Source organism: Labrus bergylta, chromosome 7 (assembly GCF_963930695.1).
Source record: "Labrus bergylta chromosome 7, fLabBer1.1, whole genome shotgun sequence".
Classification (NCBI taxonomy): Eukaryota; Metazoa; Chordata; class Actinopteri; order Labriformes; family Labridae; genus Labrus; species Labrus bergylta.
The window spans coordinates 20,589,343-20,611,125 of NC_089201.1; the positions used below are offsets into that span (position 1 = coordinate 20,589,343).

General features: G+C 39.4%; 2 protein-coding genes across 2 annotated transcripts; both read left to right on the top strand.

The window, feature by feature from the left end:
* The first annotated feature begins 130 nt into the window (after positions 1-130).
* Positions 131-14,127, top strand: LOC114922114 (forkhead box protein P2-like). Its single transcript, XM_065957404.1, has 16 exons — positions 131-2,779; positions 3,596-3,764; positions 5,687-5,782; positions 6,681-6,767; positions 7,158-7,263; positions 7,809-7,989; positions 8,390-8,494; positions 8,599-8,686; positions 9,014-9,151; positions 9,902-10,091; positions 10,172-10,242; positions 11,228-11,329; positions 11,443-11,564; positions 12,386-12,455; positions 12,547-12,653; positions 12,752-14,127. Exons 2-16 carry the CDS (start codon positions 3,609-3,611, stop codon positions 12,861-12,863), a joined length of 1,731 nt encoding a protein of 576 aa, XP_065813476.1. The 5' UTR covers positions 131-2,779; positions 3,596-3,608; the 3' UTR covers positions 12,864-14,127.
* A 2,339-nt stretch (positions 14,128-16,466) lies between these two features.
* Positions 16,467-21,177, top strand: LOC110005621 (myoD family inhibitor domain-containing protein-like). The gene is made up of 4 exons (XM_065956987.1): positions 16,467-16,707; positions 17,196-17,281; positions 18,360-18,617; positions 20,568-21,177. The coding sequence occupies exons 1-4, from the start codon at positions 16,643-16,645 to the stop codon at positions 20,837-20,839; spliced, it is 681 nt and encodes a 226-aa protein (XP_065813059.1). The 5' UTR covers positions 16,467-16,642; the 3' UTR covers positions 20,840-21,177.
* The last annotated feature ends 606 nt before the right edge of the window (positions 21,178-21,783 follow it).

Sequence of the window (21,783 nt, forward strand, 5' to 3'; positions counted from 1 at the left end):
ACATATTTTAACTATGAGTAAGAGTGATTTATCTTAACTGTGGAGTGCTGAACCCTTCCTGAATCAGATATGAACAGTATAAAAGAGCTGAACTGTCAGACGATTTGGGAATTGATTCAGACAGGACACTTCCAATTTTACTCCTGTGCAAGAACTTGGAAGATAGTTAAACAATAAATTCAAAGAAAGGGAGACAAAATCAACACCTCACAGATACGTTATACATGGAGGAAGAACAAGCAGGATGTGATTTACCAAATGTAATGAAGACGGAAGACAGGCGCGGTGAAATGACTGGAGAAGAAATGGCCTCAAAAGTGGCAGAGGCTGTTGAGCGCAACCCCCCCATTTGTCCACACAACTCCTCTGAGGATACTCACCGTCTCTCTAAGCCAGCGCTGTCCTACCTTGCATTGATTGCAAAAGTCATCTTGTCCTCCCCTTCTCAGAAACTCAACCTGGCGTCTATCTACAGAACCATGGAGGAGCAGTTTCCCTACCTGAGAAGCCGGGGTCCGGGCTGGAGGAACAGCGTGCGGCACAACTTGTCTGTGAACGAGTGCTTTGTCAAGGTGAGCCGCTGCGAGGACGGTCGGGGCCATTACTGGGGCATCAACCAAGCTCACCTGAGAGACTTCCAACAGGGGAACTTCAGGGTGTACAAGAAGGCCAGAGGGAGGAGGGAGAAGGAGAGGGAGCCAGGTGACAGAGCAGCGAGGTGTCTGGTTTGGATGGAGACCTACCTTAGGCAGTTCTACTTGAGCAGATCTTTCGGTTGGGAGGAGCCACAATGCCCTCTGCAGGATCCAGGGAGGTATCAGATGTGTTACTGGGACTGGACCCATTCACACTATCAGCCTTGGATTGCAAATGTGGGCTGGGTACAACCTGCCAGACTTAGACTAACAGACTCAAATAGTAAGGCTACAGCTGTGAGAGGGCATGACAGTGAAACCGTGACCTCAGGACCCCTGCTCTGTCGGGAGATGAATGACCCGGTTCTCACAGGAATGGAAGAGTCATATGACAGCAGGTTCATGACTCCACCAGTGCAAACCTTCGTGCTTCCTGGCTGCTGGTGTTTGCCTCCTGTCGTCAAAGAGCAGATTAATTCTTCACCTTACAGATTCTACTTTTAAATACACCCCTGAACTGTCAAGACCCTCAACAAAACAATAAACTAGGGAGACTGTATGGGAAGGATTTTGCTGTTTATGAATAACACAATATGTAACTAACCTTCCAATGAATACATGAGGGCAAATACATACTGATCCAGTAGGTGGCAGAAAGTTACCTTGGTAACAACAGCTCAGTTTAAGTTTCTTTAAGAATTGTTTTGTGGAGAGAATTTTTTTGTTTTTTGTTTCCCTGCTCATTTTTTTAAATTTATAGAAATACATCACACATTGCACAGCATTTCAATGTTGAAAAAAGCATCATGTTTAATTTGCATTTGCTTTCATTATCAGTTTGTATCATAGCTACATGCCATGTAATCCACTCATCCTTCAACAAGGGAGACTTTCAAGATTTTGTGTCTGCAAAAGTATCAAAGAAAGCGTTATTTGGACTGACCTTGATATTCCAACAGTTTGGCAGCTTGACCTTTGGTTACAAAGAACCTGCTTCATTATAATAGGTGATGTCTGTAAAGCATATTTTACCATTTAGAGCTTACATAACAGGAAGTATATGAAGGTATGACTACATTTAAATCATTTGAAAGTCACCATGTCACTGAGAAATGTAATTGCTGTACTTGAGGCGGATCTATTTTTTCCCTTTGTGCTTGATTTAAGTGTTCCTGTGTTGTGTATTCATCTATATTTTTACTCTAAACTGTTACTGGTGTGCTGTTTGCCATGCAGGTCTCCTTTGTAAAAGAGATTTTTTTTTTTTATCTCAAGGGACTTTCTGGTAAGATAAAGGTTAAATAAGATGTGCAGGTGGCATGCTCCAAAGTAGAAAAAAAAAGGAGCAGAGTAAGACAAACTTTGTAGAGGTGACTGTGCAGAAATGGTCCTATTCAAAGTTTTACTGCGTCGGTATCATGTCAGGTTTAGTTTGACAAGCTGCACTCTGGGGTGCACTGCATTTATAAACAGCCCAAATTAAAACACTTTTATTTGTTTTTGAACAGATGTACTGATATGCTCTTCAAATAAAAGTGCAGACACTACTGTAAATAGCTCTTTGATAACAGCTTGACAGTTGTGTAGCTGCAGAGCTCTCTTTTTTTTGTTGTTCAAAACTTAGCGCGTATCTAAAAAAAGTCACTTGTCTTTCTCACTTAACCATGAAAGACAATAAATGATGCTTCTTTCCAGGCATTATGTTTTTTAATGGTTTCTTTTTGGATTGGATCGTGTATGTCTATGAATATCAACAAAGAAAAGTAATGCCTGCAAAGGAGGTCTCGTGCCTAAAATAGACGACCGGAAAGCACAGCATCATGTTTTCTCTTTATGTTATCAGCAATACACATTATACTTTCATACCAATGGCATGCAACATATATGAATGCTGACTATAAATGTGGAGTAATAAACAATGTAAACACTGCCAGAATTCAAATAAAACTGATTTGATGACATATATTTACTGTTTTTTTACACCTTGAATTATTCACAGCCTAACCCACTGAGTGACACTGTGACTCCTCCCACTCAGGTAGACTCACAACTCCATCAGCGCTCTCCCATCCTCACTCCAAACTGCCTGACTTGGAGACATCAACTCTGCCTGACTGCTCTGAATTCGACTCTTCATCTAAAAGGTACGTTAACGATTCTGACGCATATAAAGGATTCAAAGAGGTCTTTCTGCTAACATCATTCTATCCCTCTTTGTGTTTGGATCTTACTACTTACATTAAACTCCTTTGTGTGATAATGTTAAGGTATTTCTCTTCATATTATAGCTCTCTTGTGTATAAATAGGACCTTTTTATTTGTACCTCTTAGCTACTTCACGCTGTGCAGGAACAAAAAAGTTGGCTTTTAAAGGTTCTTATAAGCTTCTCTGATTATTCACACACAGTGTCAGTAAGATGCCACAAATAAATGGACGGACAATATTCTGTCTCAGATAAAACTAGTTTGATAATCTGAAAATATAAAAGTACGCTTTACAGTATATTTCAAATTGTCAATTACATGTGAAAATCTCGAGAGCATGTAGGAACCTTGATTTAAAATCTCCTCTATCCAATGTTATGTGTGATGTAGATAATGCTTTAAAATTAAAATAATAATGCTATAACCTCTATGTTTTTTTTTTTATAAACATCAAATTATTTAAATGGAAAATGGAAACACATGATGTATAAAATCTCAGTTGTAAATTGCATGTGTGTAGTTGTTGGATTTAAAGTCTTGCATTGTGGAAAGATGCTTTTTTTTCAGGGTTGTTTTCATCTTTGCATTTCGATGAGCATGCTTGTCATCTTTAGCATTTTTTAAAAAGATTAGATTAGTTTGCTTCCTTGACTTGTGTCTAACGGCCACACAGATGTAATTCAGTAACTTTGCTGAGTTGTCTCTACAGTGTTTAAACCTTACAGCTCATTTAGTGTTGACTGTTTGCTTTTAAGGACTTAAGCCGGGATGCCTGAGTCTCCTCTCAGTCCCGCTGCAGCTCGTCAGACCCCGGCCAGCAGCCTCCTCAGTCACACAGACAACGGTGCAGGAGAAAAAGCAGCTAATGGGGACTCCTGCAGCGGCGTGAGTGCTGAACACTGGCAGAGTCTCCACCATAAACAGGTATTTTCATCTTCACCCTCCCTCTCATCCTCCTCTTATTTCCTCTTCTCTTCCCCTTCATAAGTGTGAAATAGAGGCGGTATGAGGTCGCAAACAGATGCCAAGGGAAATACAGCACAATGACTCCATATTGGACGTCCTCAGACAGGACTCCAAACCCGGAGCCTGTAGCTCTGTTGACAGTGATTTTATATGAGATCTGATGTGAGCTGGGAGTTGACACACAGAACTCTATTTGTCCTTCACTATTAGTTTGTCAGACAGAGCCAGGGAGGAAAAATGGTCCAGCAACCTCGGTCAAACACATGCAAGAGAACGGCAAATAGGCATGAGTCAATGTAATTTAATTCTTGTTTGTTACGTTTCCATCTCTGGGAGTCTTTATCTGGTGGATCAATGAAAAAAAACAAGATGATAAACTTCTGCTCAACAAGGTTTTTTTTCCACAAACATGTCCGTTTTTCTTTTTCTTTACCTCATAAATTCACTTTTAGTTCATAATAAAGGCTCGTCTATCGTCTGCAACTGTGAGTTGAACGTTATCTTTCTTTCAGGATTCATCAAAAAAACAAAATGAATGTGGACAGTGACAATGACATAAAGCCGCTGTCATCAGAGTGTGATGCTTTGAAATCTTTATTAAGGGCATGTTATATGGAAGTTTTTTTAACCAGCAAACTTTGAAAATGAAAAAAAAAAAAAGAAAGTAAGGCTATGTACTAGGAAATGAAGCCTTCTCTCCTGACAAAAGAAAAGGACACACGTCTGTAATGGATTTTTTTTTTTTTAATGCAGCATCTAATCCACACATCATGAACGATGAGCGAGTGATGTGAAAAGCATGAAAATGAAACCAACTGCATATCAGTGCCTTCTTTAAAGTAATATTCAGAGTGGAGCTGCATTCCTTCTCAAATGATGTGCACAGAGTTTCTACAATTATTCCCTAAAGTGTTTATTAGATATATAATAATAATTATTATAAGTTTATTGATGTAGCACCTTTAAAATAACAGGTTTGTACCTTGACAAACAGAAAAAAATATATTTTTAATGGTCATCACAGTTTATTGCATATCTCCAAAAAGTGTTTTGTCTATTAGTATGTATACAAAGTAGATCGGTCGATGTCTTAGGTGGGGTTGGGCCAATAAATATTTTAATATACATGTTAATTGTGACTTTAAAAAAACACAAAAGATTGACTGTCTATGGAACAAACTACAATACAAATCTGTTATGTGTTTTCTCATGGTTTAGATTATAAAGGTAGAGTTTATAAGATTATTTGAGTTTACTTCATTTTGGTTTTTTTATTTGGTCAAAATTACCTATAAAAACTTAATATCACAGCAATTGAAATGACATAGAAAATACAATATTTTAGATTTGACAAAAGGCATTAAATATCAGAAAGTATATTTGTCCATTTTCTTGCATCAGCCCACTCGTTTATCGTCTTCTTCTCGTATTATAATTTGTTCTGTTTGTAATACAACATGTTAACTGCCTTTTGTTGTATCTTAATGTAGTCATGGCAATCGTAGTTCCCTCTGTTTGTCCTCAGAACGAGACAATCACTCTGATATTTGTCACTCAGCCATTAACAGTGCAGAGCGGTTATTATTCTGTGAGTGTTTGCCTTTATTAATATCCATACACTTCTATTAGGAGACACAACAAGCATGTAATTGTGTTGCTAATTAACTGGTCAGCCTATCGCCCATCTCATTTAGGACCAATGACACAATCCAGCATGATGGTGTTCACAAGGGGTTTGACGGCACTGTTTTGTAATTGGATTTGAAAGATTTCTCATTTCTACAGTTGTTGCTGTTAAACACTTGAAACTTGCCTTCAGTCTCATTGGCTCGTCCTCCTTTCCTTTTATCATTTTGTTTCCCTTCCTCCTCTTCTTCAAGGTGTTTCTGGCGATGATGGCTCCTCAGCAGCTCCTGTCACCCAACCAGCTGCAGGCTCTGATCCAACACAAACAACAAGCTCTCATGCTCCAACAGGTAATTATCACTAAAAATGATTATTTATAATGATAAACTGCACTCTGATTAATGGGACTATTACCTATGCCAAATAAAGTTAGCATGTTTCTTTCATAAAGTATTACACCAAAACCAATTTTACCAGTGAAATAAATAAAATACAATGTTAAATTTAACCATGAGTGTGTTTCTTTACCTGGTAGCATAAAGCTGTAACTCAAATTGGTTAAGTAACTTTGCAAAGAAGTGCAAGTTGCATGCAAACTATCCAAGTTGAAAGATCAGCTTGCTCAGCATTCATCTTTTAGTTCTTTGAATAAGTACAATATCAGACAAAGTTTAAACCTTTGGCATTAGCAATAGCTGTCATGCTAGTAATTAGCATCTCTTCTCCTCGTGTGAGATAGTTTTTTGGCACATGGTTCTTGCAGATAAGAATAATAACATAACATAAACTAAACATAAGCCGGACAACCAATAGTCTTCTTGGTGAGGCAAGTTAATGGACAAGCATGGGTTAACTAATAATCTACTTACAGAGACACAATTTTATAGAGCTACGCATTGAGATGTGCAACCCAGCGGCTTTGTTTATCTTAATCGAACACCGACTCGCTTAAAGGCAGGGTTGGTTATTTCCTCCAGATCCACTTTTTAAGATTTTAAATATTATAACATTCAACCCAATTCTAGCTTGTACTGCCTTTTTTCTCCACAATTTTGTTTTATACTGAATTCTTAACATTCTTGCCCATCAACTTTTAACTTCAGATTATAGCAAATATGTATCACAAACCTCAAAGGAACTAACATCGGTGTTATAGAACATTTTCCAGGGGATGCTAAAACCTTTTTGAATTTCCTTCTTTGAATTTTAAGAGCAAAGTTTTTAATGTAAATTGATCCTTTTTTCTAGCAACATCTGAAGGAGTTTTATAAGAAGCAACAACAACAGATTCACCTGCAGCTGCTTCAGCATCAGCCCGGCAAGAAGGTCAAAGAGGTCAGTTATTCTTCTCCCATCCATCAACACCTCCATCTATTGTCTTCTGCTTATCTGGGGTAGGGTTATGATGGCAAGCGGGTTAAAGGAGTCAACCCAGACTTTCCTCTCCCTAGCAATGTTTTCCATTTCCTTCCTGGGGATTCCAAGGCGTTATTCCTCGTCTTCTTTGTGTGAAGATTTCTTCTGAATTTGTTTGACTGTTTTTGCACTCAAATTGGTATTATCTAATTTATTTGGGGGAAAAAACACTGAATAGTCACATCGATCAAATGTCATAAAAAAATCTAGTCAGAGAGAACAAACCAAGATGACTAACAAAGGAAAGTGAGCGCACATCAATATCTCACTTTTCTATAAAATGTCTTGACTTCTCTCTCCATCCTGCAGCTTCCTGCACAGCAGCTCGTGTTCCAGCAGCTCCTCAGGCTCCAGCAGCAGCAGCAGCTCCTGCGGGTGCAGAGACCAGTCCTGTCTTCCCCTGCCCTCTCTACAGGTCACTCCATTTTACACTTTTTTTTCCTGTGTTTCTCCCACATCTTCTGTGCAGTCATTTTTGAAAGTTACTACAATTCAGAGCATGTTTGCAAAAGAAAGATTCAATTAACAGTAGGGTCCTTTTGATATGTTTTTGTAAAGGGACATAAATACAGACTGGACCTACTGTAAGGTCTTTAGATTCATTTATAGAAATGAACTTAACACAAAAGAAACAATGATAAAAGTGAAATCTGAAAGTAAAAAAGTCCATCTGTCTCTGACAGTAGCTGTGATAAGTATTCCTGATTTACAGAGAGTACAGCAACGTTAGGACATGACTTGAGAAAGAAAAAAGTAAAAAGCAAAAGTTAACTTCAACAACTAAAAAAGCTCGCTATGAAGATAATCATAATTCTAGAAAAATGTGACTCAGCCCCTTGCATTGGAACGCCGTCTGTGATGTAGTTAAAAGGCCTCTATTCATTTTCTGTTTCCTTGAGTGACATATAAAACAAAGCACTCCAACTGTACAATGTGCTGTGTGTGTTTTTGATGTTACAGTCAGTTTCAGTCCTGCGGAGATGATGCAGATATGGAAAGAGCTCACAAACGAAATAACTGAAGAAAACACTCCAACAAAGGTCAATCAGGACTCTTCTGCTAACAACATCATGTCGCCCAAAGTCCCAGTGAAAGTGAAGGCACACCAGCAGCAGACTTCTCCTCCTGGCGGGGCAGAGTGGTACGATACGTCTGTTTGTGCTCTTAATGTGAACGCTGAGATGATACTGGCTTTTTGTCAACATCAAACACTTTTCATCTTTAGACGTTTGAGTGCAGGGCGGTGTTTGCTTTTGCAGCGAGACTTCACTTTTAATTCCCCTCGGGACGATATATTTTGTTTTGTTTGTTTGCTTTGTGTGATGCCAGCTGAAGAAAAAGTTTACAGACTCACATGTCCCGAATCAAAAGTAAATACTTCTCTATTTATTGTTTTTACAGTGCTCCCTTCCACCTCGCTCTGTCATTTTCTGCCACCTATGAAAAACACACACTTGTATCTGTTTTATTCCTGTTGTCTTGATGCGCTGTGCTTTAAATCGTGCGCTACCTTTCATATTTTTCTCTTCATCCTTTTCTAGTGCTGTTAAAGCGGATCACAGCGCCACACACGCTCTCTACACTCATGGTGTGTGCAGTTGGCCCGGATGTGAGTGGGTTTGTGAAAACCTCAGCCAGTTCATCAGGTCAGTTTTACTCCATAATGTCTTGTCCTCTCTGTCCCTTAAAATGACAGCTCTGTGTGTGTGTGCGTGTGCGTGCGTGCGTGTGTGCGTGTGTGTGTTTTTAGGCATTTGGGCAGTGAGCATGCTCTGGATGACAGGAGTACAGCACAGTGCAGAGTCCAGATGCAGGTGGTTCAGCAACTTGAGCTCCAGGTATGAGTGCTCTGAAGATGTTGAAATAGTTAGAACTGCTGCTGTGAAGTTCGCTTTGCACAGGTTTTAAATGTACGATATATTGTTTGCCAAACTGGATTAATTTGGACGAGTTTCTCGCAGAGATTTCCACATGAAGTCCTTCTTCTGTATGGTTAATATTCATGCAGCCTTTTTTTTTTTCCGGATATCTGCCAGAAGGAAATTGTTCTTAGCTTTATTTGTTTGGTTCACAGTGCTCCATTTGAGATCTGTGTGTTCACTGTTTGGGTGATGAAACACCTTTGACTCTGATGACTTCTCCTTCTATTCATCTCCTCCAACAAGCTCGGCAAAGAACGGGACCGCCTGGGCGCGATGATGGCTCACCTTCACCTGCCGTCTTTAGGAACTCAGTCCATCTCTGCACCCGCAAGACTGCAGTCACCTCAATCTGATACGGCCGCTGACCCGTGTGATCTGCAGGTGTGATAGTGTTCAGTGATAAGCTGTGTGGGGAACAACGTCAGAGTGAATGATCCGTAAGCTGAACTTCATGTTTTGCAGATGTGAGGAGAGCTCAAATTACGAGGTGGTGGAAAGTGAAAATGCAATCTTATCTTCTTTAGAACTGATGGAGACACTGCCAGTCTGTGATCCCCCCCCCCCCCCTTGGAGAAATGTTAAAAGTGCAAAAATATGTCGCGCTTTTGTTCTCAAGAAATAATAAAACATGGTATATTATAATGGTAGAGATAAAGGTGAGGTAATCGTAGACTCTGCACTGAGACGTTGGGTCAAATCTGATCGCAAATGCATTTCTTTAAAGAGACTTTTTCTTTGTGGTGATCTTCATCCTTTCTTTGTGTGACTCGCTGCATGATGTGAGTCCTGAGTGCTTCCATTTTCCTTTTGGCATCCAGCTGTTGGCACCAGATGTCCCTTTTGCCTTTTTGCGTTTTCAGACAGCAGACATGCTCTGATAACGTGGAAACTAATCATTTGATAATCTCGCAAATATTTCACCATAATCACAACACTCGCCAAACAATTTCACCCTATAATTAACAATAATTGACCTCCTTCTTCTGGGGATATTAGTGGGATCACCTCTGAATAAGCGAGTCAAATCGCTCTGTTACACTCCCCCTCTCTGTTTTGTCTCTCTGTCTGGTCTTTGTCATTCCACTTGTTTCTTTTGTTAACTTAAAATCGTCTCGCTTGTCTCGCTCTCAGCTCGGTTCGGTCTCTGCCACCGACGACCCGTCCTCGCTGAGCCCGTCAGACTCAGCTCAGGTTTCTCCCCGACCTCATGGCCCAGTCAGCACGCCCTCCCTCGAGTGTGAGGAAGACTTTCCCACTCAGACTTCATGTGCGGGGGCCATAAGACGTCGTCATCACCCTCTGCTTTATTTAATGTCTCCAGGTAAACTAGTGTCTGATAGGATTTGTTAATTCACATTTTTCTCCTCCAGTTTAGACTTCCTGTGTTTTGTCTTGTTTCAGAAAATGAATATGAGCTGTACAAGAACACGGACATCAGACCACCATTCACATATGCAACCCTGATAAGACAGGTACAGTGAGTTAGAAGAGCTTCTGTATCTGCCTCATTTCAAACATTGTCAAAGTAACTTACATAAGAAACTTAAAATACAGATTTTAGCCACAGTGCATTACTGTTTTGTAATTTTGTACTCATCTTTTTTACTTTTTCTCCTTGTACAAAGGCCATGTTATCAGTTAACATGTCTTCAGTATATTCGATTGATTGATAAGATGTTTGCCTCATAAAAGGTCAGAACATTTTGAATAAAGTTGATCACTACTGTGTTTCCCTCATCCAGAGAAGACATCCTCAAATGTCTCTTTGTGTCTCCACCCCCAAAGATATTCAGTTTAATGTCTTAAAGGAAACGATCACAAGAACATTAAAATGTTTTAGTGTCTGAAATCAGAAAATGTGATAATTTTTACCTTAAAAATGACTTCAACCAAATAATCTGTTCCAAAAATAGTAAATTAAATTCATAAAATAATAATAATAAAAAAAGAATAAATAGATGTATGACTGTATCTCTGTTTTGAGGACTTTTTTCTGATTTTATCTTACTTTATTTTTCTGTTCATGTTAACGGTCATGTGCTCATGATCTGTTTGAATCACATTTCCACTCTTTAGAAGAAACACTGAAATGAGTTGGTAACTGATTTGATCAAAGTAAATCATTTTCATCCTTTTTTTTTCACTTTAAAAATAAATGTTTCATAAATGTACGTTGTCTTTAATATTTGTCAGTTTTTTAGTCTCAATATATTCGGGCAAATAATCTGACAAATCTGGAATTATTTCATAGTTTAAATTCTCTGTCTGTTATTTCTAACATCAAATTTATCAAATTTAAAATGTATTATGTATCATAATTAAAAAATATATATATTTCTATGACGATTTCTTGAAGAAAAAGACTTTCTCATCCTGCCTTCGATCAGGAGTGAAACAGTCGGGGCTTTAAATTGATCCTTTTATGTTCTTCACTTTTTATTCCCTCTCCATCTCCAGGCGATCATGGAGACATCAGACATGCAGCTAACACTCAACGAGATATACAACTGGTTCACACGGACGTTTGCTTACTTCCGACGAAACGCTGCCACATGGAAGGTAACGCACTCGAAAGATAATTACCTCTCTGATCCTGGAGTGTGTGTCAAACCTGATTTATGCAGCATGTATCGGGTAACGATCCCCTTCACTCTGATGTTTCTCTGCATCAGAACGCTGTGAGACACAACCTGAGCCTGCACAAGTGTTTTGTGCGCGTGGAGAACGTGAAAGGCGCCGTGTGGACGGTGGACGAGGTGGAGTACCAGAGGAGGAGGTCTCAGAAGATCACAGGGTACTGTGGTTTGTTTTCCTCTGAGCTCACATCAGGGTATCTGCAAAGTTTTCACTTTCAAACACGGATGTTTAAGATCATTTTCTAAAACATGGAAAACAACAAATTTCACAGACAAGCAGAAGACTGAAGTAAAGATTTTCAAAGGTTTCAACATCGGCCTCTTCTGGGTTTGAACAGGGATCAAAAAGCAATGAGAATAAATCTGAGTGTTTTGAAATATTTAACAAATTATAAAGAATTAAAAAAAAAACTCAATTTCACAATCAGAAATTGAGTTTGCTAACACACACACACACACACACACACACACACACACACAGGATTTGACTTTGGTGAGCTGTGCTCTCGATGAACATAAATTAAAACATTAAATATATCTGATGTCTCAATTTCCTGTCAAATTGAACCCCCTTTTTCTTTTTCTCTTTTCTTTTAATTAAAAAAAATATATATATATATATATATATATATATATATATATATATATGTATAAATCAAGCTACAGAAGCAGAAAAATATCCTTTTGAAGTATCTGGAAGGTGTTTGACACCCATGATGTCACCAGGAAGAAAAAAAAAAACACAAAATATGCAAAATGTAGGAACACATAAAAACCTCCTGATGGCATCTGCAGGGAAGCGATTGCAATCTTAAATCTCTTCAGGCTGTTTCATGACTACTCATGAACTACTCATGAAGCTGAATCATTTGTCATCATGACTGACCTCGCCTCAAACTATTGTTGTTAAAAGGTATTGGTTTGTTTGCTTTGAATTAGACAGACGGTGATGTTGTGTGTTACCTGTGTCATCCTGCAGGAGTCCATCTCTGATGAAACACGTGTCCTCCAGCCTGGATTATGGGACTGTTCTGAATGTCGGCTTGAAGGTGAGAAGATGTCTTATTAAGAATCCGTGTCTAAAAGCATCTGCAGCTATAGCTCCCTGACTTCAATCTTGATCCTTGATCCTCTTTGTAGACGGCGCTGTCTGAGGCGTCTCTGCCAGGCTTCAGGGAGTGTGTTGGCAGAAACTCCAAAAGGCCGATCCCGGAGAACAAAGTAATGAACAGGCACCGTATCAAGCAGTACGTTTTGCTCCATTTGAACTCCAATAACCATTAAAACAACTGAATAAATGCTGCAATCAAAGAGCCAAATTGTCTTTTTTGTTTTCACCTTGCAGGTCGCTTTTCCTTAAAGATGAGAGGCTGAATCTGATTGACCAAGAATCGGTTAAACCAGGAAGTCTGCAGGATGAGGTCGAACATGAAGACGATTTGTTCGACCTTGAATGACTAAAGAAACGCTTCTCGTCTGAAACAATCAGCTGCAAAGACGAGAGACGCCCTTTGTTCACAATCAGGGAAGTAGCCCAACATTAAGCATTAGAACTTCAGTGTAAAGAATCGGACAAAATCAACCAAAATACAAAGTAACTTCCTGCAGGGCGTATTTATTTCTGCTCATGGAAACTGATTGGTGTTTGTTATCTTTGCAGTACTCCACCTTAGCTTCAGATCATTCAGAAACTGAAGTGAAAAATGATTTTGATCTGCTAAATCTTTAACATTTGTGCAGATGCCACACTTTAAATAATTATGAAGGAGAAAGGACATTAAAGAATTCAAGAAAGGAATCAAACTAAAGCAAAAACAACAAAACTTGTTTTCTTTTAATCAAGGGGGAAATAATACTTTGTCGACCCATAAAAAAAACCATCTTTTTGTGGAAATGATAAATCATCATGTCCAAAGTGAGTGATTCACAGAATATTTGCTACATGAGGAGAGTAAAAAGTTTATGTTTCGTGTGTTCATTGTCAGAGCTAAAAGAAAAAAAAAAAACACAATCTGAATGTGAATGCTGCGTCACTGCGAAGAGAGAGATCTTTTTTATGTTATTTAAAAAAATAAAAACCTGTACAGCTTGTGCTGTGGCTCCTGTTTGTTATCCGCATAGATGAAAACCTCTTGTAAGATGCATCGTGTCCCCTGTGTCTCTTCCTGTGTCTCTTCCTGTTTCTCTGTGTGTAACACAACTCTTTAATTCAGCGCTTTGTTCCTGAAACAATCAGCCGTGTTCCAAACATTACACTTTGATAATATTTGGAGTATTTACAATAGAAACTATGACCAAACAACAACTCTGTCTTTATGCTGCTTATTGTGTCTGATGTTACAAAATGACATGTTCTGTGTTGTTCGTCAATGAATGCTGATGAGTTTATCATTGATATACCTGTGAGTGACGGCTTTGAGGTAAATGTATTTAAAACTCTTTATTTAAATGACATGCACTGTTGAACCACCCGTATACAGATTCAAGTTTCACCACATGATGCCATGTCACAGTTTATGTCGATTGTTTGGACATTTTACACAAAAATAAAAATAAAAATCACATTATCTGGCTTTACTCTCATGTTGTCATGTTCATACGTCTGTGAGTAACTAAATAAAAAACAAAGGAAGGAATTACATTTTCAAATGTGACGTAACTAAAAGTCAATTACAAACTAATCAAGCTGCATTCGATAAGACATACAAATCAATTCAAATAAATACAGAATGCATTTACAGCATCGCTTCAACATTCAACTATTTATTAAGTAGTGTGTGCGTGAGTATGAGTGAAGTCATGAGTCTTACATTTACGGCGACAGAAACACGTACGCTGGTTTGCACGAGTCAAAGCCGACTGCTAACGCTGATGATTTAAACCTTTTGACTTTCCCTAACGCCCGTACTGAATTGGGAAAAGGGGCGTTCAAGTATGCTGCTCCCTTCTTCTTGGAATCAGTTGCAGGATACTCTAAATCTTCGGGATCTGTTTTCCTTGGATTATTTTAAAAGGTCTTCTTCATGATCTGGAGGCGGGCATATCCGACTGTAGATTTTTTTTTAAACTGACTCATATTGCTCCTTTTTGATCACCTTGTTTTATGATTTATCTATTTTGTGATTCCTTTTATTAATGTTTATTATTGTTCAGTGTTTTATGTCTGAAACTCAGTAAATTGTGACGCTGCCTGTCTTGGAATCAGGACGCTCTTGTAAAAGAGATTCTTAAGCTCAATGAGACTTTTCCTGGTTAAATAAAGGCTGAATTAAATTACAATTCTAAAACCGTACCCTGAAGGAGATAAGCTGTGTTTATAATGGATGGATTATAAACCGTGTTTGTGTCTTGATGATGAATAAAAGCAGGTCTCTCCTGTAAAAGTGTTTAAATCAAAATTCATGGATAAATAGTCCAGAGAGCATCATTTGGTCTCTTTTCTCTCAGTGAAGTGACGCTGTTCCTGCACACTTCACAATCAGAAACAGAACAAAAGCCTCGCAGCTCCTTGTTTTGACTAATGTCAGTAATTGTCGGGGCTGATAACGACTTTGCTTGAAGTTTGCTGTTACCGCTCAGGGCTTTCCTTTGATTCGCCGTCAGCCCATTAGATGACATTTTCTTCTGATTGCCTCTCCGCGCCGCGTTCACTGACTGAAAGTTAGCATGGTTCTCGACAACTTCAACAGCGTCACTTATGTGTTGCTTTGATGTGCCATATAGTCGCTGGGAGGCGGGTAAGTCGACATGCTTTTTCAACGCAGCACTTTTGACAGCACTTAGTCAACAGCCGCTCAGAGAGGGCTGCTCTCTGCTCATCTTCTTCATCAACGTGTAATGATGACGCCGTCACCGAGATGTCCAATCTGTTCATAACACCTGCATCTGGGAGAACAACAATATGTGAATACTCGGAGATAGACATTTCACACTTTGTGACCTATTATTAACAGCTATATTGAGTTTTGGGGCTTGATTTATGTACGTAACAAGAAGCAGAAGGGTTAAAATACATTTTATGTTTAACGAAAATATGATTTTGTTTTAGGAAAGTAAGTGGACCTTGATTTTTTATATCATGCCAAATAAATATATATTTTTTTTAACAACGATACTGAATTTGAGTACCAGGAGTTGTTCAGTCTGTACGGACTTAGGAACCGGTGAGACACCACCTCAAATCCCAAAACGATGGACAAAGACACTGGGAAAAGAGAGCGGGAAATGACATGAAGTAAAGAAGCCACAGACTGGACTTGAACCCTGGCCGCCCGCTTGGAGGACTATACACTCTTACATGGGGCGTGGCCTAACTGCTAGGCCATCTGCGCCCTGTATGTATGTTGCTAGTCTGAGTGTATGCAGCATGTCCAATAACAGAGGGAAAAACAGAATAAAGTGCATCTTCTTTTAGGTACATATAATGGTTGGTTGGGTTTTGTTGGTTGTTGCTGTTTTGCTCAGTTTGACCTGTATGACCAACATGACCTTTTATGTTTCATAAACCTCCTTCCTATATCCTATATCTTTTCTTCTTCTTGTCCTTTGTATTGCAATTTAAATACCATTGCTGCTGTGACACACCCATCCATCCATCCATTCAGATTACATAAATATGGAGAGAATTTTTTTTCACGTGTTTGCATTCCGACTATGAGACAACTTGAACATTTTGTAGGAGTCTGTGTGTTTGTGTGTGTGTGTGTGTGTGTGTGTGTGTGTGTGTGTGTGTGTGTGTGTGTGTGTGTGTGTGTGTGTGTGTGTGTGTGTGTGTGTGTGTGTGTGTGTGTGTGTGTGTGCGTGTTAGTCAATAAGAAGGAAGGGGAGCTTGCATACATGCAGTGTTCAGCTAACACACTTGTGGGGCATGTGTCTTCGTTGTGTTAGGTGACTAAAAGCAGAACAGAGAAATCTTAAAGTCACTCACCCAGGCCTCGACGTCCCTGCTCTTCTGTGATCAGCATGTTTAGAGCGAATACTCAGGGATCTGCTGCTAGGAAGGGGAGTGTTATTAAGCCTCTGAACAACAATAAATACACCCACACACACACACCCAAATCCTCACACACACACACACACAGTACAGCTCACGGTCTCCTGAGCGGTGACTCAGGCCGACATGCTGGGTGTTGTTGGAGGTTTCCTGACCTCTGTGTGCGAAGAGGAGCAGGAGGATGGACAACATGAACTGATGAGAAAGTGAAATTTAGATTGTGAGCAGTCATGAGTATCAGACATGTTACCAGGAGACCATTTACCTGCGGACGGAACGGAGGGGCTCAGCAGCCCGACTAAAGGCAAGTACCAATGATCTGACCGGCAATAAGAGTCTTATTTTTTCCTCATATTTTGAAACATTTTTCCTCAACTTTTTTTCAGTTGCTGCTTATTATTATCTATATGATTTACAGTTTGTATCCCGTTAGAATCAAAAGGTTTCAAGAAATATTCCACTTGTCAGGGTTGTAAACCCTAAAAAACAATAACATTATGTGTCAAAGACGTGAGAGCCCTTGAACAGCTTTTTTAAATTAGGGGTTCAAACTCTTTGAGATAGTGTAACATACTAAATGTTATCTATTTAGTTTGGTTAATTTATATTGTTGTGACATAAATACATTTAAAAATATCAAGAATAAGGTAATAATAATGTTAAGAGTAAAAATAAGGTATCATTCCTCATAAGAATTTATTTATATATGTTGTCAGTGAGGAATCAGTCATAATATATTTCTTGCTTAATCAGTCTTTTGATTTTTTTCTTTATTTATTTTTTTGTCTCAAGGCAGTGCGTCTTTAAAATCCAAAGAGGAAATCCTTCCAGCACGTGACCCTGTTAGCAGAGGAAATACCATCCCTGCTGACCTCATCAGCAGTAAGTGGAAACCCTGAGACCCCAACAGAGAACAATACAACAACAAAAAGTCAATGCTGTGACTAGACGAGGATTGTTAAATGAATCAGAGTTAGAGAGAAGGCACAGTGTGTACGCAGAAGTATGACAGTGACACAGCACTGACATTAATCCAAATATATGTTTTAAAATCAATTGTGACTTATTGTAATAAGTCGCGATAACAAGAAACCATCTGCAAACCTCAGAAAAAGGGTTTAAACATACAAGGCACTCAAAGGAGATATTCATGTCCGATCTGCTTTAGTGCGTAAAGAAAATCACGATTCAACAAATCATGTAAAAAAAAAAGGCCATGGGGCGTTTTCTGATTCACCTTCTTGTGCTTGATCATTTTAATGCTCAAATTTTACCAGAACATGAATAGAAAATAAAATCCTTTCCCTCCAATGTGCTTTGTGCTGTGTCCCTGTCATGTGTATACGTAATCTCAGTCTTTCCTCTTTTTTTTTTTATGTCTCTCCATGATTTCAATTAATGTATTTTCATATTGTTTTACCAGCTTTATGTGTTCTGGATTGTGCAGAGTTCTGGTGTGCCTTTTATGGGTTTTATGTATTTAATGGGTTTTATGTGTAAGCTATTTGAATTCACTGGTAAACTTTTTTTTACCCACCACCAACTCCTTCATAAAAATCGTGACCCAAATTTCTGATATTCTTTCAACCAATCAGATTAATTGAACGAAAAACAGACCAGTTTGGACCTCAGATGGTCTGAAGCATGTGAGGGAACAAAACTCAGCAGGTTTTAAGAGCGCTTCATCAACTTTTTTTTTTCCAGTCACATGTTCGCGACCCACTGAAAACGGCTCCGAGACCCACTTTTGGGTCCCGACCCACCAGTTGAGAACCACTTGTCTAAATACAGTGAATAAGATGGATACTAAATCACAGATTGAGTCCAGCTTGACTTTTCTTCACGCCATGTCACGTGTGCTCATTTACAAATTCAACCACTCAGGAATGCCCGTTGTGTTTCTGTTCTTTTCTGACCATGTAGTCTTCACTGGATTTGTCTGTTTTTTCACCCCGCTCAGCCCAGCCTCTGTCAGCTGCAGCCCCATCAGCAGAGGCCTCACAGGAGGCAGCAGAGTGTAAGAAGCCCACCTGCCCACAATGTGGTCTCACAGTTCCAGACCACAGACCTCCCCCTGTCTTACCCGCAGTGAGTCGTCTGCAGGGATCCAGCCTGTCGGTGCACAGCAGCAGCAGCAGCAGCAGGACGAGCAAGAGGAGCAAGAGGAGCAGGAGCAGTGTGGCTGGATCACATCAACGTACTGCTACACCTGCTGCTGGTGAGCACAACCATCAGACTCATTCAACACAGTGTTCCAACAAGACCAAAGTTCATGACGGTTCTCAAACAGGTTGATTTTGAAACGTTTGTCTCGGTTTATAACAGTAAAAACACAGGTGCTGGACGAAGCATTGGGCATGTTGATGTGATTGACAGTAATTACATGTCATTCGTGATGGTTTCCTTACTTCACATTACCCATTTCCACAACTGTGCATCGCAAATTATCATGGGTTGAAACATTTTCCCAATTTTCCAAACTGTTCCCGTATAATACCAAACCACACAGCTTAAAAATACATCAAATAAGGCTTAATTGTCAAGATTTTGGGGGGCTAGTCCGACTGTTGCTTTCAAGTTTTCTACCTCTTTACCTCTTAGGTGCAATTTTCTTTTTTTTTTCTTTTTTACCAAAAACAGAAAAGAAAATGAGATAAAGAGAAAAGAGAAATAACAGTTTGTTAATTATTCGTCAGGTTAAGATTCTCCCTTACAGTAGCGGCACTTTGCTCACACAGGGTTCCTTATGCAAACATTAACATTAATCCAGCAGCAGTTTTTATTTTACATTTTATTTTCATTGTCTTACAAATGTCGACCGACAAATAACAAATGTTTTTTTCTGTTTCTTGGGCAAAGCTGAAGTTTCAATCGGACTGCTTGCTACATAAGTTAGCCAGTCGACACCTGGTGCAGTTCAGGGAAACACTGAATTTCAGTATTGGTACTTTACTAAGTACTTAACAATATTCTATCATTAGCAACCAATTATTTTTTAAACCAAAAATAGCTTATAAGGTTCATTGGCTGCTTGACAACACATCAACATAAAATACAGAATGTGCATCGTTCCCCCACGTTTGTTCAACAGGGATCATCCAGTAATGTCTCTAATTCAGTGAATTAAAAATGAACCAACCGGCTTCGGTTCCACATATTCTGAGTTCAAATTTATAGATGTAAGACTTTTTTTTAGCTGAAAACTGAGACATTGTATTCAATTCAGTAACATTTTCATCAAGCCCTGTTGAACAATAAGTTACAATGAGCTAGATTTATCATAAAGACTAGGGAAAGCTTACATTCAAAGGACTTTACTGTTACAAACAAAGGCAATCTATCTTTTTTTTCTTTTAGAGAGCTGGAGCGTTAAAAAGTTTCCCTTGAAGACTTCCAAACTGCACTTTCATCCAGTTTTATCAAAGCGTGCAGCGGGCCACTCCTTGTTTATCATTGTGTTCATGTTGCTATCTCTATGAAGTTGTGCTTTAAATCAATACAGCGGCCACACATAAGGCTCCTTTTTCATCTGAACACATATAGAGACATTAGCATAAGTTATGTGCGGGGGGTGTATAATTGGAGACGCTAAGCAGGAAAACGCTGAACCCCACTCCCCAGGGAATTCTGCCACCTCCTTTTCATTTACTTCCTGGAGTAAACAGGATAAAACAGCTCTATTTGCATGAGCTCACTCTCTCTCTGCTCCCCGTGAGGAAGAATAACGGGAGCCGAGTAATAATGCAGCGGTCGGGTTCGCGAAAGATGCACCGCAACACACCAGTGAGGTTAATATATGCAATTTCAACTGCACCTAATTTGGTTAAGGGAGCAATTATCTTGTGACAGCTCCTTCCTCGTTGTTGTTCATCACCGGCAGCCTCGGTGGCCTTTTTGATTTTCCCCCGAGGACTGAACGAAGCTCTGTGATTAAGTAAACACAATCACACTTGATCACTGCAGCAGACTTGTGTCTCTTTTAAGTTCTAGTTGGCACCACAAACAAACATGCAAGAGATTAATTTAGGGTTAATATTATCATTAGTCCCCGCTGTTGAAGGTGTCTGACAGGCTTTTAGAACAAACTGCAGCCTCTCTGTGAACTCAGATATGATATTTCTTGCAAAGATAACTTCTATTTCCCCCCCACCCCCCCACCCCTTCACAGACTCCTGTTTACACTTGCTTTTGGCGTGCCTGTACTGTCAATGCTCCGTGCTGCTCCTGGGTCTGTTGGAGGCCTGCTCCACCTGTCTTCACAGCCTCTGCTCCTCCTGCTGCCACGCCTGCGCCCACTGCTGTTCGGCCATCCAGGAGGCGCCCGTGGAAGAGCTCAACTGCAACGCACACTGCCACTCGGTGTTGTTCGACTCCTGCTGTGAGCCGACCGAGTGTCTGGAGTTTTGTCTTGAATGCTGCGAGATCTGCCATCGCAGCTGAGGACTCACATGAGACATGAGACTGAAACAACAGATGTACAAGCAATATGGGATTTATTAACACTTCAGTGACATTTCTTATGACTGAACTTTATCTTTTCTTGACTCTAAAAGTTGTGAAGAGCAAAATCCACTGCAAATCACAACAATTCTTTGTGATAATTCATGTTTTTATAACTTATTTGCGCAAGTCCTGCTACAACAATTTGTTTTTCATTGACCTCAACTAAAGCAATCGCTGAGGATTTGAGTTAGTGCTTCAAAAGAGAGAAAAAAAGAGATTTTTTTTGGCCTTTTTGAGCTAAAGCCATTTAAAATGAATAAATAATATCAAACATGGTGGACTTGAAGTTTGCTGTCAATATGCAGGAAATTAAGCCAGTAGATGATGATGATGATGCTGATTAGCTGAGCTAAAAAAAAAAAAAAACTAGAACAAAACAATATCCAACATCTCTGAAGCTCAAAACTACACATATGGTCTTTTTAACCAAACACATAAACTAATGTTAAAAACACACTGGCTACAGGTTTGAGCTTTTCTCCAGCTCTTTTGTGATATCTAGTGACTGTATTCAACATCAACGCCGAGTCTCGTTCAGAAGAAGCGCTTCAAGCCCAATGATGGCCGTCGCCATATTGGAAATGCAGCCTCCAACTCCCTTTCGATCAATACAGGGACAGGCAAGAGGCGGAGCCTAAAAGCTCTTGACAAGCTAACTCCGCACCTGTCAGTCAACTTGGACTGCCCCAAATTTGTACATTTCTGCTTAACTTTGCCTTCATATAATCAATACAGATGAGTTGCAAAAATAAATTCACCCCCATTCAGCTTTTGTAAAAATGGTGCATGACACCTAAAGGGGATTCTTTGGCTTTTGGTGCCAGACTTAAGTGGACACTCTATGATGAACTGCAACTGTTTGCATTTTAGCATTGTCTTCA

Coding starts and splice junctions, on each gene's coding strand:
- LOC110005621 (XM_065956987.1), top strand. CDS start 16,643: ATGTTACCAGGAGACCATTTACCTGCGGACGGAACGGAGGGGCTCAGC. Junction 16,708..17,195: donor AGCAGCCCGACTAAAGGCAA/GTACCAATGATC, acceptor GTCTCAAGGCAG/TGCGTCTTTAAAATCCAAAG. Junction 17,282..18,359: donor CCCTGCTGACCTCATCAGCA/GTAAGTGGAAAC, acceptor CACCCCGCTCAG/CCCAGCCTCTGTCAGCTGCA.
- LOC114922114 (XM_065957404.1), top strand. CDS start 3,609: ATGCCTGAGTCTCCTCTCAGTCCCGCTGCAGCTCGTCAGACCCCGGCC. Junction 7,990..8,389: donor CCTCCTGGCGGGGCAGAGTG/GTACGATACGTC, acceptor ATCCTTTTCTAG/TGCTGTTAAAGCGGATCACA. Junction 9,152..9,901: donor CTGACCCGTGTGATCTGCAG/GTGTGATAGTGT, acceptor TCTCGCTCTCAG/CTCGGTTCGGTCTCTGCCAC.